This window comes from Lynx canadensis, chromosome E3 (assembly GCF_007474595.2).
Source record: "Lynx canadensis isolate LIC74 chromosome E3, mLynCan4.pri.v2, whole genome shotgun sequence".
Classification (NCBI taxonomy): domain Eukaryota; kingdom Metazoa; phylum Chordata; class Mammalia; order Carnivora; family Felidae; genus Lynx; species Lynx canadensis.
In genome coordinates this window covers 20004262-20021599 of record NC_044318.1, presented here as the reverse complement: position 1 = coordinate 20021599, position 17338 = coordinate 20004262, and the positions used below count along the sequence as shown (strand labels likewise).

Here is a 17338-nt window from a genome sequence, read left to right as displayed (position 1 = left end):
AAAAAACACACAAAACCAAACCAACTGGAATTGTTATAAGCCAAGCTGCGAATTTGATTGGCTCCTATGTGAGGAAAAGAGTCCAAAAGCAACATAGTTGCAGCCAGGGCTGGCTCCAGGGGTTCCACTCTTTAGGGAAGCTGTGTTGATAAGCAGGAATCGCCCACCCCTCCACCCCCACCCCAGCTTCCAACGTGTTCAGTTCAAGTCCCAGGGGGACAAAGAATACCTTTCACTGTGGCCAGAGCCCCAGGATTGACTCTGGAGGTATCTGATGGGGTCAGTGGCCTTTCCCTGGACATGGAAATGGAGTCAGCCCCACGCAAGCCACAGGGGCCTAGAATGGGAGGGTGCTGAGCCCCCTCCCCCGCAAGATAACCGGGGTGTTCTTACCAGCAGGAGGCAGGAAGTGTGGTCTTTTCTAGTCCTGCTAAAAGGAAAGAAAGAGCTTTTTGGAAATCCCTGACGCAGAGAAGCCAGTAGCTGCAGATGGCAGTTGGCGTGGAGGGTGTGGAGGCAGGGGTGCAGCAAGGTGGGGAACTTGCGCATTTGGTTGTGAGGTCGATGAGTCCAGGAGGACAGGGATCTGGGGGCCTAATAGCAGAGTTGACTACGCGGGTGAGGCTCTGGAAGGGAGTGTCTCTTTGGGTGTAGGTTTCTGCCAAGATGGAAGCTCTCCCTGGAGGCCTGAATGTTCTCCTAGATAGTAGCCTTTAGATAAGTCAGGGTTGCAAACTCCAAGCCTCAGGGGGCCAGGCTAATAAGAAGAAAATAAGAGCGACTTAGACCAGGGGAGGGCCGTGGGGGACCCGACGGTGCCTGTCTTACCAAAGGGCCTCGTGAGAATGTGGGCCCGCTGTCGGGCCCGACCTTTGGAGTTGTTGAGAAAGGCCTCAAGTCTGGATTTTCATGAAGATGAGGTGGCATTTAATGCCAATTGAAAACAACCACCAGGACCCTGAGCGGGACTAAACAAAATACATCTGTGGCCAGACTCGGTCTGTGGGTCACCAGTGGGCAGTTGCTTGTGTAAAAGGTTGGGGAGGTGAAGATTCCTGTGGTGATTTTTCTCTTTTTTCCTCCTGCACCCCACCCTCCTATCACTGCCTTCTGAGTTCTTGGGTCTGTCGACGAGCTCGTCCTTTCCTTTACAGAAACGTTTCAGAGATCCGAGAGTAGCCATCATCACTACTTCTCTCCTGGTTTGGTTTGCCAAGTGCTGTACCGAACCACCTGGCCTGGTCTCACCTACTGGTGCTTGTTATCATTTCTGGTTTAGAGAGAAGAAAAATGACCTGCCGTTGTCTGCCCGGCCAGCGAGTGGCCGAGGCAGGACTTGGGGCCAGGGTGTGACTCTGGACCCCGTGTGTTTCCGACTGTAGACACTGGGCCGGCTGCCTGCCAGGGAAGGGTTCCTGTGGATGAAATGTCTTTGGTGCTTGCTGACTTGCTGGGCTAGATGCTTTTGAGTCAAGTCTGTCGCTGCCTTGTCCACGGCAACTCCCAGAGGTGATGTTATGGATTCCTGGTTTAATGATGAGGAAGCGAGGACTCAAAGAGGTCACCGGGCTAGTTAATAAGAGCGCTGCCGTTCATCAGAAACCAGGGTTCTGCTTCCAAAGCAGATAGAAGTCCTTACTTCACGGAAGGCAACTCTTTTCTTTAAGAAACCCCGTGTTAGAATTCTGTGTGACGACGCTTCCACCGAATCCTGGAAGCTGAGAGTTGGATGTTGCTCTTGCCCAGAGGCTCCCGCCAGGGATGGCCCCCTGGGGGACATTTGGCAATGGCCGGAGACGTTTCTGTTTTTGTCGTGACTTGGCTCGGGCGTGGGGTGCTCCTGGCATCTGGCGACACAGGCCGGGGATGCTGCTGACCAGCCTACACTGCCCAGGACAGCCTCGCCGCACAGAATTATCTGGTCCCAATGCCAAGAGTGGTGAGGTTGGGAAAGCCTGGTCGAGTCCTTTGAGATTCTGGATACGTGAATCGTGAAAACCAAAGATCCGTGATGTTTGCCTGCAGGGTGAAGATGTGTTCTGTTTGGTCTATTTCTTATGTGTGGAAGTATTAATGACAATCATTGGCCCACATTTAACACTTGGGAGTTTTCACGTGGAAACCTCGATTCCAGCTTCTTCTCAAATCTGCAAGACCTAGCGAAGCCTGGCATCGCACCCTCGCGAGAGTACACGTGTCATAGCTGCAGCTGCGTAGGTGCTGTCCCCGTCTGGGGTGGGGCATCGACCGTCTAGTGTGCCCTGGTCCCTACCTGGCTTGTCCTGCTGTGGTACGTTCCTTGTGGACCCCTTCCTGCTCACGGATCTCTCAACGACCTCTCCAGGAGCAGCAGAGTCTCTGCCTCGTGAGGTAGCCCGTTGCGTCAGGGGCAACGTGAGTCAAAGGCCTCTCTGCCCGTGAGTCCCAGGGGAGTCCTCTGCTGCCACGACGCATGTGTCACTCTTCCGCGAGACGGCCCTTTCTGTATTCGGCGTCGCAAACCGCACACCGTGTCCTCGCTCGATCAGCGGTAACGTTCTCCACCCCTCACCTATTCCACACCCCGCCTTCCTCCGCCTTATCCAGGGGAGGTGGCTGTGCTTGGTTCGCTTCAGTCTGGGTGGATCCCGTCCAGCCTCTGCATAGAGCAGAGGAGGAAAGGAATGTGTTCTCCCCACGACCTCTGAATCCGAGCTTCCGTGGCCTGGTCATCCACTTTTCCTCCTGTGAAATCAAACAGGGTTGTTTATAGGTGAGTGAAGAAAGCCCGTGGTTCACTGAACCAAGATGAACCCTAAACAGATGTGCTCACGTGTGGCCTTATGGCGTTGGTTTTACACGTGAAGGCAGCATGTTATTCTAAGAGGAAACGATGTCTGTGGTCGTGGTTCCCATTGTGTCCACGGCAGCCCCCTGCCCCCGAGATTGGACATGGGTGTATGGCATAGGGTCCCAGAGTCAGTATGCACACCACGCAGTCTTGTCGGACTGGCGATGTGTGGCCTTTATCATTCTGTTTCTCTTTCTCAAATGTAGGCAGGTGCCATCGTTATCAATCAAGTATAGATCCATGTACAAATATTATTACACTCCTATCTGCTGTGTGTGTCTATTTCCTTAAACGTGGGTGTAAAAGTACAACAGGCCCACAGTCCTTTTTCCAAAACCCTAGGGGCCAGATGAGTTTTGGAATTCAGACGTTTTCAGGTTTTATTTATTAAAAAAAAATTTTTTTTTAACATTTATTGATTTTTGAGACAGAGAGAGACTGAGCATGAACGGGGGGAGAATCAGAGAGAGGAGACACAGAATCTGAAACAGGCTCCAGGCTCTGAGCTGTCAGCACAGGGCCCGACGCGGGGCTCGAACTCACGGGACCGTGAGATCATGACCTGAGCCGAAGTCGGCGCTTAACCGACGGAGCCACCCAGGCGCCCCTTTTTCAGATTTTAGAAAAGTAAAAATGTACATATGCTGTTACTGTATAATCCATGGTGTGGGTCAGCATCCCTCATTGAATATGTTAATATTTCTAGAGTGAAAATATAAAGGTACTTCATGCTAAATGGAACACTTAAGATTGTAAATGGCTTCATATAGTTCAGGTCAAGAATTGTTACCAAATAAGTTACCAAAAACCTTGTTTTTTTAGATTTCAAATGATGGATCAAGGGGTTATGGAGCTGGTTTACTCAGTAGTAATGCTCCTATTGAGAGAGTGTGAGATGGTTTTTGTTTTTTGTTTTGTTTTGTTTTTTGCCTTTTACTCTACGTAATGCCCCCTTACTCCAAAAGTTAGAAACCACAATGATGTCTGTAACTAGGGGTCACAGGACTCAAGTGCTAGGCAGGTAAAATTAATAAGCGAAGGGAAGGTAGATGTAAGGTAGTAGAGAGAGGCGAGGAATAGCAAAACTAGCTCATTGCACGGGCTTGCTTGCTCTTGGCAAGTCTAGCTACCTGTTGACATGGTGAATGTGGGTGCAGGAACACTCACCCTTCCCATTTTTAAGGATACTCCAGAACACTGATTTTTTTTTGTGAAGTTTATTGATACTTAAATATCAGCAATGAAAAAGGAAAAGAAAAGAAAACCGCTGGACGTAGGCCAGAGAAAATCTATCTGCAAGCTTTTATCTGGCCTTGGGCTGCCCTGCTCTGACCTCTAGTTGCCAGACTGATTCTTACTGAATGAAAAGTTGGGACGTGGTGTTTTGGTAGTGAACGCTTTCTTGAGATGGGGATGGGACATTGGCTTTATCATTATTCATTGTGCTTTACGTATATGTCACATAATTTTGCAGTCAGATGCTCTACCCCTGAGCTATACCCCTATTATATTAATTTTGGAGTGGTAAAATATTTCAAAAGAAAAACACTGGAGCACTGCCTTATTTCTAGCCAGTGGGAACTTTTCTTTCTCATCTATGAATTTGAAAGTTTACTGTTATTTATTTTGGAAAAGGGAGTGAGAACCCAAGTTAAAATAGGGCCTCTTTTTTAAAAAGTTTGAGTTAAGGGGGGTAGATATAATGTCCCTGCCTTTCCAGGGCCACAGTGATCTGAAGTGCCATTGCATGTCCGCCCCGTATTTGGACTGGGATGGTGTGCCTCATCTTCTGTCCCTCAGACCGTTATCCCTGTTCCTATCCCCATACCTACCGCCACACAGCTGATAACTTTCAACTTGATGTGTTTTTTTTTTTTTTAAGTTTATTTATTTTGGGAGAGAGATGAGAGCGAGAGAGAGAGGGAGGCGCACACAAGCAGGGAAAGGGGCAGAGAGAGAGGGAAAAGAGGAATCCCAAGCAGGCTCCACGCTGTGAGGGCAGAGCTGACGCAAGGCTCAAACTCACAAACCGGGAGATCGTGACCTGAGCCGAGATCAAGAGTCAGATGCTTAACCGACTGACCCCCCTCTGTGTGCTCCTTAATTTTGATGTCTCTAGTCCTGGCATCTCTTCATCTCTAGATTGATCTTTGTCTTGAACTTCTCTATTTAAAAGTCCTGCTGAAATTCAGCTCATGAACTGCATCCTCAAATTGGCCTTCTTTCCCTTGTATTCCTTAGGCCGTGGGTCAGCAACCTCTGGCCTGTAGGCCAACTCCTGCCCACTGCCTGTTTTGCAAAAAAGGGTATTGGATCACAGCCACGCACTGCAGCGCACAGTCAAGCAGATCTCACGGTGACTATATGGCCCCGGAGCCCATGCTATTTACCGCCTGGCCCTTTGCAGGAAGAGTTTGTGGACACCCGCCCTGGCGCACTGAATGCCGGAAGCGCATCTCCTCTGTCACCTGCGATCCCCCTCTTTCTCCTCCATCTTCTTTATATCCAGGCTCTCCCTGCCATCTGGCAGCTCTGCCTCTGGACTGTCTTCTGACTTGGTCTCTGCCTCTCGGTGGCCTTAGTTAGTTCAAGCTCGCGGGGTTTTTTCTTTCTTTCTTTCTTCTTTTTTTTTTTTTTTTAATGAATGTACTGTCAAATTGTTTCCATACAACACCCAGTGTTCATCCCAACAGGTGCCCTCCTCAAGGCCCATCACCCGCTTTCCTCTCCCCCCCCCCCCCCCCATCAACTCTCAGTTTGTTCTCCATATTTAAGAGTCTCTTACGGTTTGAACTGTTTTTTTTTTTTTTTTTTAACCTGGACTCACAATTGTCTTCCAACTGGCTTAGCTAGCTTGAGCTGGATTTTATCCATACATGGGACATCTGGCTTCTACTTTGGTCTGACATGGCCAATCCAAATTTTAATGGTCATAGCTATTCCTCTCATTATTTTCTTCTGATGAATCATGACGTTCGTAGGACATTTTATGTCGTCCTAGTGTTGCTAAATTTTCTTCGAAACGATAGTGCTGTCATTGAGTACTGTGCGGCAAATAATTTACACTGGATTGTATGTCACGTGCGTGATATGATGAAATGTTGTGTTTCACCGTCATGCTGTGCTGACTTTTAGATGCTGTCTTGTAAAAAATCTACCTATTTTAATTTTTTCTGTTAAGGTTGAAATGAATGTGTCCCATATTTGTATTTCTTGATGAGTTTCCTATATGTGTTATTTGGTCATTTAATTGCCAGTTGTCAATTTCGTTTTTTTAATCACCAGTTCGGTTCAACACCTGTCTGCTGAGAACCTGTCAAATGCTGGGGTTAAAAAGATAACGGATTCCTAGGAATTTGAGTGGGGAGAGAGACCTACAAGCAGATAATTTGAATACAGCCGGTTGTACTTATTCCAGCAGGCCTTAGGAGTATGAATGCCACATCTTGATTTATTTATACATGACAAGGTAAACAAGTTCACATTCTTCTCCTCAGGTACATCACGTAATGAGTGCAGTGACAGAATCTTGAGGGAACGCCCTTCCGACTAGGTACAGGTTTGATACAAGATTCAGAAATAAAGCGGATTCTGTTGAAAATCCGACCGACCCTGTGGTTTATAGAAAGAAACTGCTTTGAATAGGAGGAGCCTCTTTGTAGCCAGTGACACGAAAACAATATTAAGTTCATCTCAGCTCTCCAGGTTTTAAGACTCGTTTTCTGAAGTCTTGCTATTTCCCTGTGAATTACAGCTTATTAATTACTTGCCTAGACTCCTTCCTTTTGATTGGGTCCCCAGCATGTTTCTCTCTGTCCTTTCTCACAGTTCTTTTTTTACGTGTCTTCCTTATCAGAGATACTTCGGCCTAGTTGTCCCACTTGATCTCTCCATTCATGTTTCATTAGCAGTTTTTCTGTCATTTCTGAATGGGTTCGTTAAATTCTGCCTCCTAAAGAGTTTATAGTATAAGCGGTAGACTGAGTGACAAGGTACTCAATGAAAATAAATGTTCAGAACTGCACAGAAATTCTCCTAAGCAATGACCAGCTCCATTTATAAGTCTACCAGCTGGACTCCACGTGGTCGCTGGATACTTTGATGCATAGACAGGACTGGCCACTTGAACCCATGCGCATCTGTACCTTGGGGAAATACACGAAAGTACTTCTACTTCACTAGGTACGGTGGGTGCAGGATAGATGTAGCTGTGGGCGCTGGCATGGGGTCGCTGAGACGTGCCCAGGGGTCCGTGAAGCCTTCTCTGACATGTGACACTTGAATTAATCTTGAGAACGGGAAGGTAGGGGTGATGGGTGGTAGAGGATTCCCAGGGAGAAGAAAATTCTCGGGGGAAACCTAACCCACTGACCATTTTGTCCTTAACTTCATGTTTTGTTTTGTTTGCTTGTTTGTTTACTATAAATTGGAAAAAGGCGACACTATCTGATTGCTAGCAGTGGGAAAAGTCTGTCCAGCTCTTATTTTCCAATGAGGTAGTGAACTAATGGCTGTTTGTAGATCCATATGTCTCAAGTCCAGAGCAATTGTGGTGTTTAAATTCACAAGCCTCTGGATGCATTTCCACCCAATAGATAGAGTAAGTTGGTTCTTAAAGCTTTGAAGCTCTAAAATCAGGGGACTTAGGTGGCTCATAGTTAAGTAACAGCTCTTGATTTCGGCTCTCGGTCATGATCCCACGGTCATGGGTTCGAGCCCCGTCCGTGTCAGGCTCTGCGCTGATAGCTTGAAGGCTGCTTAGGATTCTCTCTCTCCCTCTCTCAACCCCTCCCCAACTTGTTCTCTCTCTCTCCTCTCAAAATAAATCAACATTAGTAAACAAGGTTTTAAAACCAGTGTACCCTTATTTTCTTTGCTTAATAAACACTGACAGCCATCTTTCCCCAGAATAGACAATTTTAATTTTTTCTGCTAAGGTTGAATGAATGTGTCCCATATTTGTATGGGAAAATCTGTGGAGGCATCATTTCTCACGGTGAAGCTTATCGTTTTCCTTAATTTGCATCATGCTTGTTCATCTCCCCTTAGAACCTTTCACTACTCTCACGGCCTTTTACCTTCTTGGACACGCTAGGATCGTGTAACGTTCCTCAACAACCCCAAGATGGCAGGTACTAAAACACACAAACACCTGTGACCGTGGACTGTCAACTTTTAGAGGCGTGGCCGTTATCGATCGGCCTTTGTGCTCATCGGTGGAGGACCATTGTTCGAAGAGCTTCCGGGCCAGTTTGGGGGATCGTGGTTTGAGGACCACTGCAGTAGAATTGGGGGAGCCCATATGTGCAGAAGGTGAGGAAGCCAAGCTGGTGATTGAGGAGGTGTCCTGTGGTGGCAGGTGGGCCAGGACTGTGGAGGAATGGGAAGGGACACGAGTGAAAGTCGAGTCAGGAAGCGATAGCAGCAGCCTAAGGGAGAGGTGATGGCCACCAGAGCAGGACAATGGCATGGGACTGACGTGAGAAACTATTGAGCACCATGGCTTTAGGGGCGAAGAAGGGAGGGGTTGGCGTGATTCGGGTTATGTCTGGATGTTATTTACTGACATCGGTGACGCAGTGATTATTCGCTTTTCATTCGTTTCAAATGCTTGTCTTTTTGAAACTGTAATTCTCACACCTGCTTCGACTTTCTGTTGACTTTGTTTTCATTGACACATGGATTCGGGTGGGTGTGTTTGTGTACACCGACACCACGCTGTGCTAATAATAACTGTGGATTGTAATGTGTTCTCAATCTGGCAGAGCTGGGTTCCTTTGGCTTTCCTTTTTCAGTTGCTGTCTCCCATTTCTGTGTAGAAGTGAATTTTGGTATCGTTTCTAGTTCCTAGAAAATTCAGGGGCGCCTGGGTGGGCGCAGTCGGTTAAGCGTCCGACCAGCCAGGTCACGATCTCGCGGTCCGTGAGTTCGAGCCCCGCGTCGGGCTCTGGGCTGATGGCTCAGAGCCTGGAGCCTGTTTCCGATTCTGTGTCTCCCTCTCCTCTCGCCCCTACCCCCCGTTCATGCTCTGTCTCTCTCTGTCCCCAAAAAAATAAATAAATAAACGTGAAAAAAAAAATTTAAAAAAAAAAAATTCTATGATTGTGATTGGTCTAGAGCACATTAATCCATATATTTAGTGGATCCCTGCTATGGGGTGGGTCCTGAGAACCCAAAAATAAGTAAATCCCAGGCATTGATGGCCTGGCATATCTGTGAACTAAACTTTGGGGAGGATTGATGTCCTTTCCCATGAGCCTGGCATGTCTCTTTCTACAGCACAAAGGTTTTCTGTGCTTCCTGAGGGCTTTGTTGTTGTTGGAAGAGTGCCCTAATTAGTTCAGTGGCAAACGTGAGTGATGTTATGTCTGTCTATATCTTTATGTACTAATAAAGATGTGCTAAATTAGTCATAGCTGATCATTTTTGTGACTTCTTTGAATTTCTACATATGTATTATCTATGTTTTTATTTCTCCTTTTCCTTTCTTTCAGCAATTTCTTTTCATCCCTCATTTAATTGGTTAGACTCAAAAATAATGTGTAGCTGTATAATTGTTTATAGCAAGATTGTCTAAAGCGTGTGTGATTTCACCCTAATTAGGCGTTCCCGAAATGTGGTAAGGTGAAGTCGTGTTTAAATGCGAAGTCCTAATCTGAGTGGTTCTCAGTGGAAATCTACAAGCATTTTCCCTCTCCTTTGGAGCCATACACCTGTAGTGTGTCTGATGTTTGAGCCTTTATTCCAAGGCTCCGGTCATAAGATTGGCAGGGTGTGGCTTAAAGGCAGATCTACTGAATTGAGGTAGCCTAACTTTATGAGAAAACAATCACAGTTGCAACTTGGACTGAGGAAGGAACTGGAAGAGAAATTGAAATGGAGCCTATGTGGCAATAGGCTTGTATTTGTTTCGTTAGTTTTAATTTTTAAAAGGTTTTTATTTTTGAGAGAGAGAGAGAGAGAGAGAAAATGTGAGCAGGGGAGGGGCAGAGAGAGAGGGAGACACAGAATCCGAAGCAGGCTCCGGGCTCTGAGCTGTCAGCACAGAGCCCAACACGGGGCTCAAACCTACAAATCGCGAGATCGTGACAGGAGCTGACGTCGGATGCTTAACTGACTGAGCCACCCAGGCGCCCCGGCAACATGTGTTAATATAACTTCTAAAGAAGTGATCAGCAGGTCACAGGGCAGTGGACTTAACTGCAGCCTTTGACTCTTAGAACAGTCTTTAGGAATAGAAACCTTGCTCCCTGTAGATGTTACATGGAGGTTCTGACGGCCTCTTCCCCCCCAAAAAATCATCCACACACACAAATTGGCAGAGAATTTCACGGACTCTACAGACCTCTTCAAGCCCATGGCCAAGAACCCCAGGCTGGTTCCTGGAGAGATGTGTAGTCACGGCCCCCACGCTAGAAACACATCTGTGGAGAAGCGCTGTTTACAGGTGTCTACCTCCCGTGCAGGTGGGTGGTGTTCCGCTGTTCTCCAGAACACACACTTGACGTCTGTGAGAGCCTTCCCCAGAAAAGCTGAGATGGGATATTCTCCACGATGAGATCTGGCGATCACATGAAATTACTTTCCCTGAATAATCGGCTTCTTTTGATAGTTAGTCCGTTCCATAATGTTTTCAGAGCTTTAGGTGAGGGCTTAAGAAAACGAAGACTCCTGTGGGGCAGCTGGAGTCTAGTAAAGAGTAACTGGACTTGAGTCCGTGTGGTCCCCCAGCTCTCTGTCTGACCTTGGCCGCCTGAGCCTCCCGGCTGCGCTCCCACGCTGGTGAGACGGGCTCCTGCTACCACCTGGGAACCGGCCCTGGGAGATTTAAGAAGGCGGCATGAGGTAAGGAGGCGTCAGAAGACAGGGAGGAAACAGTATGAAACAACAGGTTAGCACTGGAAAAAGTAGGCGGGTTAGATTGTACCTCACCGTTAGGGGCCAAAGTCGATTCCAATGATGAAGAGTTTCAAGTGACAACCCAGAACCACAGAACGGAGGAAAAGATGGAAAGTTCTTCACGCTCTGGCATAAAGTACAGAGAACGAACAATAAAAGATAACCACGCAAATAAAACCACCATTATAAACTTAACCACACAAGAATTAAACTTCTGTCTGCCTATCTCATAATTAAAATTATGGCCAATGACTAGGTGGAAACAGGAGCAGCCACAACGGTAGCATTAAGATCTTTAATGTATGAAGCTCTGTTACGATCAGTTTAAAGAAGTGCACGACGGGGGCACCCGGGTGGCTCAGTTGGCCGAGCGTTCTGACTCTTGAATTCAGCTCAGGTCATGATCCCAAGGTCATGGGATCAAGTCCCATGTTGGGCCCCACACTGAGCATAGAACCTGCTTAAGATTTTCTCTCTCTCTCTCTCTCTCTCTCTCTCTCTCTTCCTCTTCCTCCCTCCCTCCCTCCCTCCCTCAGTCCCTCCCTCCCTCCTGCTCTCTATCTCTTCCCTCTGCCCCTCTCCTGCACTAACCTGTCTCTCTCTCTCTCACTCACTCACTCAAAACACACTATAGTGAGCAAATGCCATGAACAGAATGCTCACAGGTGAAATTACAGATGACCAGTAAGTATATAAGACTCATTCAAATTGTAACTAACCGAAGAAACCCAAAGCTCTGAGACTGCATTTTCACTTACTAAAGTGGCACAGCTCAAAATGATGATATGTTGCTGTCTTGGGAGAACTGACGAAGGCCGTCATACAGCCATACACAGGTGGGAATATAAACTGGCATTCCTTTCCAGAAAGAAATGTGCCTTGGCGTTTTAAGAACCATTTCTAAAATTGGAACCCAAATCGTCCACCTCATCCTCCAGTCTCTTGTCTTTTTGGATTCCTTTCCTGAACAGTCCCCCTCTGTGCTTTGCTGGGTCTCTTTCCTTCTCTGACCTCAGTCAGTCACAGAGGGTGTCTTTCACATCCCTTCCAGCCGTCTGTCCAGCCGGCCTCTTTCCTTCACCTGTTGCGCAGAGCCACAGCCAGGCTCGTTCATCTGGGGCTTCTTGGCACCTGTACCTGGGATGCAGGGCGTGGTCCAGAAAGATCGTCTCATGTGGAGGGTCAGGCCGGCCCAACTGTCACGGCCTCCAAGCTCAGCTGGGCTTTAAAGACTGCCTTCCAGCCCTTGGCGCAGTTTCCCGTCCCGTTTTTCCTAAGCCTGTTGCCAGACTTTTACTTCCCTCAAACCTACTCCACCCCTTCTGCAGACACACCCACTCTCCTGGGCCTGATGACCTGCCTCCCAGTTCCCAGAGAAGACCTGCTGCCGCCACCTTCCCTGCCGTCAAGGTCGTTACCTCCCGCACGCACACCGCTCTCCCCCTCCCGGGGGCTTCCCTCCTCGGCCTTCCTCTGGCCACTCTGCGTTTCCAGCTTCCCTCTCTCCACTGGCTCTTTCTGCCACTCGCGATGTTCAGGTTTGCGACAGCTCGCGTCTCTCTTCACGTGGCTTTGCTTCTCTGTCTGCGCTCGGCGCCCTGCGTCTTGGCTCCCGGGAGCCACCGCCCTCACACCTTCCTGCCCTCCCTGCCACACTCTGCATTCTCGGCTGGTCCTTCATCCTTGCTCTGGTGGCCCACACTCCCGGCTTCTTGGGCTTCTTCCCCCGGCCTCCCCGCTGCTCTTGCTCTTGGGCTGCTCTTGCGCTGCGTGCCCCTAAGGCTTCTGTGCTTAGCCTTCGTCTTCTCCCCAGATCTGCGTTCCGAGCAAACTCCCCCAAAGCAGTGTTTTTTGCTGCTCCTGCTAACACGCTCTGAGTTTCCTTTCCGGGCGCCTCTGCTGTGCTTCGGAACCTCATAGCAAGAAACACACCGGACGTCTCCACTGCACGCCCAATCGACCCCTTAAATCCGGCATTTCCGGAGCTGACCGTGTTGACCCCAACCTCAGAGGCTCCCAGACTTTCTCTGGAGTTGAAGAGCCTCGCCGTCTAGCCGGTCACTCAGCGTGAAAACATGGTGGCCGTTCTAGGGGATTCCTTCTCCCTCTCCATCCACGCCACGTCACAAAGTCCTGCATGTTGTATCTTTGTAATAGCTCTCTGTCGCCTCCCCTCCTTATCCGCTGTTTTGGGCGGGGGGGGGGGGGGGGGGGGGGCTCCTTATTCTCACTTGGATCTCCCATTCTCCCTCCGGTCTCTTCATTCTCAACTCCTCGGTTTCCCTGCGCACCAGTGTGTCTTCCCTCCCCAGCCCTCTACGCACCTTCCACACTGTTGCCAGGAAGACCCTTCCAAAGAAAATAATTGTAACACTGCTAGCTTATGTGTGTTTGGGTGCTTACCATCTGCCAGGCCTTTTCCCAAGTGCTAGTCTTGTGTGACTCATTTAATACCAAAATCAGTGCTGTATTATCCCCTTTTACAGGTGAGAAAACAGAGGCCAGAGAGCTTCAGTTAAGTTGTCCCAGGTCACAGAACCAGCAAGTCTGTCTGCAGAGTCTACACTCTCAGCCACTTACGTCATAACAACAAAACCACATTTTGAGCTTTCTAGGAATTAGCTCGTTGCGTATATCCTCTCTTTTAATCCACTCAGTTCTGGAAGTTGGAAATTCTTAACGTCTCCACTTTTCGGACGAGGAAACAGGGGCACGGAGACATGAAGTAACCCGCTCATACTTACACGGCTTTTAGGTGGTGGACGGGGCTTTGACCCGCAGCAGATGTGCTCTGGGCTGTCAGTCTTAGCCACCTCACCTGCCCACAAGGGGCCAGCACCTTCTGAACTCACACTTTCAGGAGTATTTTTCTGTTCTTCTGGGTTGTGGGTGGCAAAGGAGGTATACTTGTGTGAGATGTTCATGCTACTAAGAGTGTGGTGAGGAAAGGCCAGCGCCTGTTCAAGTGATATCCAGATGGAATGGAACGCTTTGCCCAGTAGTGCCATTAAATTTCCTGTGCCAGTTGAACATGCTTCATTCTGTTTTCCCTCCTGACTTTGTAGGCGTTGATCGTGTAATTTGGGATTTTTCATAAATCCTTAGGAACACAACTACCATAGTAATATGTTATAGCACAAGAGCTTGTCTCCACCAGTAGGTTCCTGAAATTATCCAGGGTAGGAAAATTCTCTTGTGAACTTAAGACATTATGGGAGACATTTTCATTTCAGGTGACCCGGTGAACACGTGTGTATTTCTTCTCTCTCATTACACTCCACTGAAACGGTAGGTATTTAAAAAAAAAAAATCTGGGAATTAGAAAAGATGGTACTAAAAGCCATTCAGAGAAAGTCCCAGATGACTGATTAAGAAGCAGCCCTGTCCTGCTCATTGTCCAAGGCAGGACAATAGGATGTAAGAAAATCCTCAGAAAGGCTAGTACATCCATTAAAAAAAAAAAAAGCAAGCTACTGAGAAAAAGGTACAGAGTTCTTGGCAATTAAAAAATCTGTCACCAGTTCATAAAAAGTCTTAGGACACTAAGCAAAGAAACGGTCTTTGGAAAAGCAGTGAAGCAAGTTTCTGCGTTCTTTGATTTCTCAGGATATAGGACTCCCCCAAAAAGTACATCGTCAGGAATAGCACTCATAAAACAGACCATTACACAGTCAGAGCAGCGTCCTTCCTGTTCCTGCAAGCCTCCCGTCCTATTAATGTGGACTAAGTTACGTTGACTTTCACACAAAAAGACTGCTATCTTTAGCCTTCCTGGCAGCCCTAAAGATTTTTTTTTTTTTATCCCAGTGGTTCTTAACCGGAAGCAGTTTTGCCGTCCTTCTCGCCCCCTGATCTGGCAGTGTCTCCAGATGGTTGTGCCTGTCCCTGCTGGGGAGAGGGGGACATGTTGCCACTGGGTTTTAAGCGTGTAAGGGCCAGGTGATGCTGTTAACATTCTACAGTGTTCTGGACAGCCCACAGGAAGGAATTATTTAGACCAAAATGTCAAAAGTGTCAAGGCTGGGAAATAGTTAACTGTAAATTGCCAAGCCGACTTGCAACCAGAACTTTTCCTTATTCTCCCAAGATGTCAGAGACCTAAGAAGTTAAAAGCTGCAAGCTGAAGTTGGCAGTCTTTTCTTTATGCTAAACTCTCCTAATACTTTACTAGAAAGTAGATAAATCTCTAACAAACACTTCTTGTGCCTGATGTGTCCGTACAGTGAAGCTTAAGGCGTGACATCAAGAATAACATTTAGCCTGGGGGAAAAAAACATCCGTAGTTGGACTGTTTGGTACATCCTTCTGTCGTCACTGTCAGTCTGTCTGGTTCTCTTTCCCAGGGTGCCTGGGTGCAGTCTCACAGCCCCCCTTTGACCGGGACTGCAGACAGCCATGACGAGTCAGTGCTGGCATCATCCTTCCCTAAGAGCTATCCCCACCCAGACTGGTCCAGTATAGATGGCAGATGCCTAAATTCTTTCCTTCTCCACCTCCCTCTCCCTCCCCTCCGCACGACCGTGCCGTGGTGAGGTCTTCAGGAGATGAGATCTCTTTAACCTTTGTCTCTTTGATAAATGTCATGATTTTAGGGTTGCCTGGCTGGCTCAGTTGGTAGAGCACGCGACTCTTGATCTTGGGGTCGTGAGTTCGAGCCCCACATCGGCTGTAGAGATTACTTACAAAAACGTTACTAGTTTGTCTTCATCTTTGAAATATTGGCATTTGGTGTGCAATTGCAGGTTGACTGGATTGTTCGTTTTTTTCTTCCTTTAGCACTTTAAATGCCACTCTATTGTCACTTGGTCCTAGTGTTTCTGATGATGAGTCAGCGTCGTTCCTGTGTCGCTCCCCTGCACGTTAAGTGCCTCTTTTTTTTTTTTTTTTTTCTGTCTGCCTTCAAGATTTTCTCTTTCTCTTCTCAACACTTCAACCTTGATCCTCCTTTTAGGTGTGTTGTTCTCTGTGTATCCTGCTTGGAGTTCTGAATAAGTGGATTGGTATTGTTTATTAAATTTGGATACTTCCCAGCCATTGTGTATCAGTAGTTCTCTGCCCCAGTGTTCTTGGATATTGTTCCAATTTTCTTCCTCTCTGTATTTCATGTGGATCATTTTTAAAATTTTTTTCATGTTTTTATTTATTTTCGAGAGAGAGCACGAGTGGGGAAGCGGCAGAGAGAGACAGAGACAGAGACAGAGACAGAGAGACAGAGGGAAACACAGAATCCAAAGCAGGCTTCAGGCTCCCGAGCTGTCAGCACAGAGCCTGATGCGGGGCTCAAACCCACAAACTGTGAGATCATGACCTGAGCCAAAGTCAGACGCTTAACTGGCTTGAGACACCCCGGTGCCCCTCGTTTGGATAATTTCTTTCAACTTCCAAACCTCTGATGAAACCCCTCATCTACTCATTCATTCAGTCCGCCTTTTTCACTAGATGCTCTAAGGTGCTTACTGTAATTAAGTTCCTGCAAAATAATTCCAACATCTTGGCCATCTTTGGATCTAGTTCCATTGACTGTGTGTCCTGATAATGCATAGTTTCTATTTTTCTCCTGTGGTGAGTTTTGACGGGATGCTAGCCACGTGTAGACACTGAGAGTGCCACACCTCTTGTGTCAGGCTGTTCGTGCAGGCACTCAGCTCTGCTAGTCTGTTGTTGCAGGAGTCTGGGCTCTGCTGTGGCTCTGGGCGCATTCAGTTCGCCACAGGTTTCCGCTTATTTGAGGGTCGGATGAAAATGTCTCCTTTGGCAGCTCTTGTTTATCTCAGTTGTCCTGCCTTACCCCCAAACTTAGTAGGACTTGTGTGCCTACCTCAGGAGAGCTAGAACTCTCCTCAGCTCTCGTGCCCTCCCTACGGTAGTGGACCAGTGCCCGATACTCATTTTGAGGTGCAGAGGCCGGCAGGGACCGCTCCTCCTCTCGCTCGTTCCCACCGCTCTTCAGCAGGCTCTGCCTGTCTGAGCCTCGGATGGTCCCAGGGTCGGGGGTGTCGTCAGCTGTCCCTTGCCCTCCTTCCGTGGTGGGCGGCCCTGACCTCCCGCTCCCCCTCAGACTCCAGCAGGCCCCACACACCCAAGCTTGAGGGGTTCCGGGGCCCGGGGTTCTCCCACCCCCGTTATCGCCTTGCGTGTGTTCTTCCCGCGCTCTCTTTCCCACCTCCGTCCTCACTGCCTTCACATACCCTTCCTCAGCACCCAAGCTTCTAAATCCAGCTCACGGAGTAGGTCTCTCAAGAGCCATCACTGGTTTCAGAAAACCTTCCTGCTGTCTCAGGCCTGCATCAGATGCCCTCCCATCACTTCTAACCTTTGGTAAGTTATCATCATCTCTGCGTCTAGGTTTCTCATCTCCAGAATGGGTATGGTGATAGCATCGATGGCTTAGTTATCTTGAGGATTCAGTGAGTCCACACGTGCAAAGCACTCGGAACACAGAGGCGAAGAACGGGATCTCGGGAGCAAAATTGCCCAGACTCAGCGCCCTCCCGTGAAACCTGGAGCAGATCACATCACTTTTCAGTGCCTCCGTTTCCTCCTACCTAACGTGGAGATAACGATACTTACCCCCTGGATGTTACCGCAAATGTCAAGGGGATTAACTCT

At 48.1% G+C, this 17338-nt stretch overlaps 1 protein-coding gene across 3 annotated transcripts in view; it reads left to right on the top strand.

Moving 5' to 3' along the window:
* Positions 1-17338, top strand: part of ARHGAP17 (Rho GTPase activating protein 17) — an 88798-nt gene that overhangs the window by 3832 nt on the left and 67628 nt on the right. For 2 of the 3 annotated variants that reach the window (XM_030300695.1, XM_030300691.1), the window contains exon 1: positions 11495-11565. The exons of the other annotated variant lie outside the window; for it this stretch is intronic. In XM_030300695.1, coding sequence (XP_030156555.1) covers positions 11507-11565 — 59 coding nt within the window. In that variant the 5' untranslated portion in view covers positions 11495-11506. Of the gene's footprint in view, positions 1-11494; positions 11566-17338 lie in introns of those variants that run through there. 3 annotated transcript variants of the gene reach the window in all.